We start from the raw sequence: 8,103 nt of genomic DNA on the forward strand, positions 1-8,103 counted from the left end.
CATCAAAGTGAATTTTAGAACACTTTTGGAAATATTGGAAAAGAGCTTGTATTAAATTATTTAAAATACAAATAAAAACCAATGTAATATCTCAATTGATCTTGATATTTTAGACTGACCAGAGGCCGTATTTCTACAGTTCTACGCCAGCGAGCCTCACAATTCCCTGATTACCATGCACGTCGCGAGCGTCAATGTTCTCAAGCAGTACTTGCCGGACAGCTACAACACAAAGTTCCTGTGCCCCCAGTTCGTCTCCCAGATGGGACCGTGGGCGAACGAGACGACGGTCAGCAGTCGGACAGTCAAGGTCGTTCGCGGTGCATTTGGCCCCTACTTGTACTACGGGAAGATGTCCCCCACCACCACAGGCATCCCATACCTGTACCAGCGTATGCTGGCGGTGAACACGGCACAGGAATTCGACAACTTTGTACGTGAGTCCATGTTGTTGTGTGAGGAGTATCCGATGCTTGTCGAGCTGTGGAACACAAATCTGGCCGGCCCCGAGATGGACGAGCTGGTGGGGGTGGCCTGGGCGACAATCATTGCAGCACCACACGATTTCCTTGCGTGCATGTTCAGACTTGCCGACGCCGACAACATGCGTATCTTTCTGCAGCTGGGGCGGCTGACAAGGGCAATCAACAATCCCAGCTACCTGTACTGGCTGAAGATGCTGGACCACGTACCTGATCTCGGCCTCTGTTTCTTTGCAGCGGTACTCGCAGAACCGACGTGCTGCCGGATATTTACGCAGTTTCGCGAAGAGTGCAAGCGTCTGGAGACCATTGGTGTGTTCTCGACCAACTCGGCAAGGCAACTCAATGCTTATATGCACGGGCTGAATCAGTACGGGACCTTTTATAACGGGAGGAAAATCGACCTTTTGGCGACGTGCAGGCAGTACAGTGCCGGCGTGCTGTACCAAGTCCGGGAGCCACTCCCGTTTGACATGCTGCAGAAAATATTTATCCTTCCCGAAAGCACACAGGACTGGAAAGTGGGCGCTGACGCTCTCGGAGTGTTTCTGGGGGATGTGCCATATTATATAAAATCAGGTTCATAAACCAGGTATAAAAATCGGGTATATAAAAACAGGTTCATAAATCAGGTATAAAAATCGGGTACATAAAATCAAGTTTCTTCTGATGATTCGGGCGATTTCTTCAAATTTTCTATATAGTTGGCTTGGTCAGCCACCATGTATGCCAGCACGTAGTATCTCATACCAACAACAAACAGTATTCCTAGGACTAGCAGTCCAACAACGACAAGAATCAGGGTTTTTGAACGCATATTTTAATTACAGTTTATTTATTTTTAATATTTTTTTTAATATCATGCCTGCATCACGGCCGCCACGGACTGGTCCCAGTTCGGGTACTCGCGCTGCTGGTTCGCAAACACGTACTGCACATTGTACTTTTTGACGCGATCCAGGAGCGCCGCATCCCCAAACGGCGTCTTGATCGAGTCGGGGAACTCGCCGCCGCTGGGCCGGGTCTTGTTGCGCTCGGCAAAGTTGAGCTGCTCATATTAAGTGTCCTGGCTACTACTGCCCTTGGCCGTCAACGAGTCGTTAACGACCCCGTACCTGAGATCGTCCAGGGGCAATCCGCTGAGCGCGCCGTCAATGCTGAACGAAAACGTCAGATACTTGAACAGGCCGGCCAGGTGGTCCACAAACTTGGCCTGGTACTCTTTCGAAGGATAGTTGACCCCGTGCTTGATATAGTCGGTGCCGTCGTGGTACAGGTGGCTCTCGCTCCAGAACCCCCAGCCCGTTTGCAGGTACGCTATCCGCGTGTCCTTATCGAACTTGGCCGCGAACGCCGTGAAAAAGTCGAGCTCAAACTGCTACACGTCCGCGGACGACCAGTCCACACCCACAAACTTTGAGCTGCCGAACAGCACCTTCTTCGGCTGGTTCACGAACGGGGGCAGTAAAGACTTTTGGTCGTCACCAGAGTTGGTGCCACTCTGGTCCTGGATCCGCACGACCATTGGCCGGCCACGGGACTTGGCGCCAGCTAGATCCTTTTCCAGGGTCGTCCAGTTGTACTCGCCCCTGGTGGTGGGGCTGCTGAGCTCGGCCATGGTGTAGTATCTCCACTCAAAGCCCACATCCAGTTCCCTGGCTTCTTGTCCGGCGTACACACCGAGCCCAAGGCGCGGCATTCGACGATTGCCGCTCCCACCACTAGTAGTAGTACATGATCGGTTAGTCAGGGCTCCAGTAGTAGTAGTAGTAGTAGTAGTAGTAGAGTCTGCGGCCGTGTTGGTGCTGCCCGTAGTCGTTGTTTCGGTTATGGCTGTGGTCGTGTCGTCAGTGGTGGACGTAAAATATACGAGCGCAACGATTACCCCGACCACCACGAGTAGCAAAAATATCATCGCAAAGATGATCAAGGCCGCCATCTTATTTTTTTATACGTGAAATAAATTTGATTTCAAAAATACATAATTGCCCGCGCTAGCCGCGTTCAGTGCCGCCCCCGATGCGTTTAGGACAATGCTACCCTCAGCCTGGTTCGTTTCACCCGCAAGGCTTCCAATGGCCACGGCAAATTGCACATACAGGCCCCGGCTCGCTGGCTGGGCTAGCTGGCAAGGGCTCAGAGCCTCCCCTGCCAAACACACAAAAAAAAAAAATGTGTAAAAAAAGAAGGCGATTTTGCAATCGGTGAATACAAATGAGGTTTTTCTGGGCAAAAAGAAGGCAATTCCGAGTGTGCTGATCCGGTTACAGGAACTACACCCGCTCACTATTTTCGTGGCCGATATAGTGAGTTACAAATACAATTTTACAAGGACGAACCTGATCACCATGAGTTACCATGGTTTGAGAAGGTACAACGGATTTATAACGTTGTATATCCTTGCATGTGAGAAATACGCAATATAGCCTTATTACAAAGGCAAAAGCGTTGGAACACTACCAAGAAGATAGCAGAGTATCAGGTCGGTGACAAAATTAAAATCCGTCAACGTAATTCCGATGCTACTGTATTAACATCTAAATGGACAGGTCCATATATAATCTCTGTAGTAGACACTAAAAGTGGAACATATGAGGTAAATAACCCCGATGGTTCTATTGCGCTGAATATAGGCACAAGTCGTATTCCGACTACAGAGATTATACTCGCAAGAAGACATGACTTATGCCCCTCTTGATCGTTCTGAATTTAAAGACATTATATGGAGAACGGATAAGGGAGGTTATACATACTATCGTACACGATTATAAACGGTACAATCGCTGAGTTGACTTCAGATGCTTTCGATAATCAAGACTATTTAAAAGCCTTCAATCGAAAATTGCATAAACGCCTGCATAAGTCACGAGCTTAAAAATATAGCATGTTTCCAATGTCTGAAGGCACGGAAGTTAACACTTATTCGCCTACAGCATATATCCCGAGCTTTAATGCTCACCCTACATATGTGCTTAAGACACTGAAGTGTAAGAAGCGTCCAGTCGACCACCACGGACCTACTGAACCTAAGCCCAAAACTCAAAGGGTAACTGAGAACGCTTAACTTCTCCGCCTGAGAAACATTAACTATATATTATGCTACTTAATGTTTTCGACCCGTTTTTTCTTTCTCACTTTTTGGCCCATAATCAGCTTGAGTGAGCAATTTGCTTCTCCTGGGTCTCAAGCTGGGTGGGGCTGTGTAATAGCCGGGCCTCCACATTAGACTCGATGTTATAAACGTACTCTTAAGCAGTAAGTATACTAAAAACGTACTCTTAATAGGGATAATATTATTTATTTCAAAAAATGGCAAGTATGTATGATACAATGTATGAACATATGGTATGGCTCTCATAGTCGCTGTAGTGGTTCAGGAAAGATTTTCTTAATAGGGATAATATTATTTATTTCAAAAATGGCAAGTATGTATGATACAATGTATGAACATATGGTATGGCTCTCATAGTCGCTGTAGTGGTTCAGGAAAGATTGATGGGAAGAAGTGGTCAGTAAATTCCCGTTTGAAGCTTCTACGAGGAACTTAAGTTTCCTAAATGGTTTTTAACGGTTTTATTAATTAATACCTTGTCCATTTTACATATCAGATATTTGGACGAGGCCATTAAAAGGCCCCAGTAAAATACCAAACATAAGATTTGGTCTGGTTCTATTAATAGAACTATATTTACTTTCCAAATCTATTTTTATCTGAATACTTCGGTAGCGAGATGGCTCAACCGAATATAGGTTTCTAGGGACTATTAACGTTACCTAGTTTATCCTCCGATCAGCCAACCAGATGTGCCAGTCTGATGAAGGCTGGGTCGGTATTTCTTGATAAGTGGAAAGTTATTGGTTAAGATAATAACAAAAGACATCCAGAGTATTTTTTCTTCTTCTTTTTTTACTATTTTTTCTAAAGATAGGATTTTATGAGTCTCTCAGATTCGCCCCAACGAAACATACTGTAGTTTCTATAGAGCGACAACGAAACACTAAATAAAATCCCTTCGGCGAAAACAGTACTGATAGGATTATATATAGGCAATGTCTCAGCCTCACAATCCCGGAGAGTATTGCTGTTTTCACGAGGCATACCTAACTTTACTAAAAGACTCATTTCATTTATTTGCTTTGAAATTATCACGATACTTAGATTTTACCTACGCGTTTAATTACTCTAAGGCGATAATATCGCCTTGATAGACCGAATCTTACAAGGATACATAATTACTTTCTCAGCTACTATGCATCTCCAACCGTTCAGGATTTAGGGTTGACTTGCGCAGACTCTTGCTACTGTTCTGCCTAGCATATGACTTATATACACCCTCATCACTCATGGTCATAAGGAAACGGTACGTCGATGCGCACAACAAATAGTTCCTTCTTGGCCACACACGTCTAGAGGTGTTCATAATTTTTTCGAGACGTATAAGGGTTTGTGCACAAGCAATACAAGCAATTAGTCGAAATTTTTGTATTTTTATAATGCAAACAATACAGACCATCAGTATTCAAATCCATATTTTAATTTCAATCAATACATACCATCATTATTCAAACTAATATCCATACAGAGAAGTATTATTCAAATTCATATTCTAATATTTAGTTACAAGCAATCCAGATCCTCATATTTTAATTTATATTCATATTTCAAGCATACAGGCCATATTGTCCAAATTTTTATCCTAAATACACAAAAAAATGCAGGCCCTCAATATTGAAATTCACGTTTTAATTACAAGTAATTCTGACCATCACTATTTCAAATATATATTCTAAATACAGGTAATACAGGCAATCATTATTCAGATTTATATTTTTACTACAAACAATACATGCCATCCTTATTCAAATTTATATTCTGAATACAAGCAATGCGGACGATGATTTTCAAATTCATATTCTAACTACAAGTAATCCAGACCATCATTAATCAAATTCGAGGCATAGAAACAATCAATGTTCAAATTTATATTCTCACTACAAGCAATTCAGACCATCATAATTTTTATATATATTCTAATTAAAAACTGTACAGAAAATCATTGTTCAAATTTTTATCAATACAGACCATCATAATTCAAAATTTATATCCTAGCTACAAGCAATGCAGACCACCAGTGATCGAATATATATTTTATTGACAAGCATTACAGACAATCATTGCTCAAATTTATACAATACAGCCATCGTTTTTAAAATTTATACACTAGGTAGAAGCAAAATAGACTGTCAGTATTTAAATTAATATAGTCTTTAAACTACAAGCAATGCACTTATTCTAGCCATCATTAATCAAATTTATATTCTTACTACGAGCAGTCCAGACTATAATTGTTGAAATTGCCACTCAGACCATCATTATTTAAATTTATATACTAGGTAGGAAAAATACAGGCAATTAGATTCAAACTTAAAAAGTCCAATTAAAAGCAATACAGACAATCACTTTTCAAATTGACATTCTAAGTACAAGCAATATAGACTATCATTACTAAAAAAAATAAAAATTACTAGCGATACAGACCATGATTATTCGAATTTCTATTTCGATCATTCTTTATCTCCATTGCAAGCAATACAAACAATGAATAATCTATTTTATAATCAACTTGCAAGCAATACAGACAATCTTTATTCAAATTTATTTCTTAATTACAAGGAGTACAGACCGTCAGTGTTTTTATTTATAGTCTAGCTGTAAGCAATACAATTATAGGTATTCAAATTAATATTCTAAATAAAAACCATAAAGTCAATCTCCATTCAAATTTATATTCTAATTACAAGCAAGATAGTCCTTATCTATTCAAATTTTGTATCTATAATCCAAATCATATTTTAATTACAAGCAATACACATCATCATTATTCCAATTCATATTTCAATCACAAGAGATACAAAGCATCTGTATTCAAATTATATTTTTATTGCAAGCAATCCACACTATGGCCATTCAGATTCATATTCTAATTGAAAGTTATATAGACTCATTCTTCATATGTATATTCTAATTTTGAAAAGCATCACAGACCATCTTCATGTAAATTCATAATCTAAATAGAATCCATACAGATCATCACTATTCAAATTCACATTGTAACTACAAGCAATCCAGACCACCAGTATTCAAATTAGTTTTTAATCACAAGCGATAAAAACCATCAAATCACAAATTTATATTCTAATTACAAGCAATGCATATGATTTTAGTTCAAAGCAATACAGAAATGTTAAAATTTACATTCAATCACAAGCAATGCTGTACATTGCTATTCAAATCTATAGTCGAATTATTAGCACTACAGACAAGAAAAATTCAAATTTATATCCCAACTACAAGCAATCCAGACTCATTATTCAAATTTGTAATTCATTTCCAAGCAATACAGACAATCATTGCTCAGATTCATATTCTAATTGCCATCACTATCCAAATTCAAATTCTATTTGCAGGCAATACAGACCATCATTATTCCAATTCATGTCCTAAATACAAACAATCCAGACCATCAACATTAGAATTTATATTCCATTCATTAGTAATCCAGACCATCAGCAATCAAACTTTTATTCTTTTTGCAAGCAATCCAGACCATCATTATTCAGATATAATTGTTCAAATTATATTCAATACAAAACATTGTTCAATTAGAAACAATCAAGACCATATCTATTTAAATTTACTTTAAATTTTTAGCAATCTAGAACATCACTATTCAAATTTTTATTCTATGTATTTTAATGAGAAGAAATCCCTACCAATATTTTATATATATTTTCTATTCAACAACCAATCTAACCGGCATAAATGAAATTATTCTCATTCCAAGCAATATAGACCATAATTATTACAAATTTATTTTCTAACTGTGAGCAATCCTGACCATCATTATTCAGATTTCTCTTAATTACAAACAATCAGTATTCAAACATATTCTAGTCACAAGCAATCCAGATCAACACGCAAATTTATGTTCTCTAAATAGAAGCAATACAGACCATCGATGATCAAATTTATATTCGTATTGGAAGCAATTCAGACCATCATTATTTAAATTTATATTCTAATTGCAAGCAATGCAGACACGAATTTCAGCCAAAATATATATCCTAAGTAGAATCAATACAGACCATCAGTATTTATATTTAAAGTCAAATTACAAGCAATACCGACCATCATTAGTCAAAGTTATATTCATATATCAAGCAATCCAGACCGTCATTATTCAAATTAATAGTCTACTTGTAAGCAATACAGACCATCATCATTCCGATATATATGATAATTTTAAGTAATAAGAGACCATCATCATTCAAATTTATATTCGTTTTACAAGCAATCCGGACCAACAATAATCAAATTCAAATTTATATTCCAAGCAATCCTGACCATCATTACTCAAATTTATATTCTAATTACAATCAGTCCAGTCAATCATTACTTAAAGCTACTATTAATTACTAACAACCCAGGCCATCACTATTCGAATTTATATTCTGAGTAGAAGCAATACAGAGCATCAACAATCAAACCTTTTATTTTCATTGCAAGAATTCAGAAAATCAGTATTCAATTTATATTCTAAATAGAAGCAGTCCAGTCCTC

The 8,103-nt window shown here is 38.5% G+C and overlaps 2 protein-coding genes across 2 annotated transcripts; one reads left to right on the forward strand and one right to left on the reverse strand.

Moving 5' to 3' along the window:
• Positions 1-175: 175 nt before the first annotated feature.
• Positions 176-1,069, forward strand: SARC_02296 (hypothetical protein; the record flags this gene model as incomplete). The annotated part of the gene is made up of 1 exon (XM_014303962.1): positions 176-1,069. The coding sequence occupies one exon, from the start codon at positions 176-178 to the stop codon at positions 1,067-1,069; it is 894 nt and encodes a 297-aa protein (XP_014159437.1).
• Positions 1,070-1,341: 272 nt separating this feature from the next.
• On the reverse strand, positions 1,342-2,421 carry SARC_02297 (hypothetical protein; the record flags this gene model as incomplete). The annotated part of the gene is made up of 3 exons (XM_014303963.1): positions 1,342-1,533; positions 1,591-1,860; positions 1,918-2,421. The coding sequence occupies 3 exons, from the start codon at positions 2,419-2,421 to the stop codon at positions 1,342-1,344; spliced, it is 966 nt and encodes a 321-aa protein (XP_014159438.1).
• Between the last annotated feature and the right edge of the window lie 5,682 nt (positions 2,422-8,103).

Source organism: Sphaeroforma arctica (assembly GCF_001186125.1).
Source record: "Sphaeroforma arctica JP610 unplaced genomic scaffold supercont1.101, whole genome shotgun sequence".
NCBI classification, from domain to species: domain Eukaryota; class Ichthyosporea; order Ichthyophonida; genus Sphaeroforma; species Sphaeroforma arctica.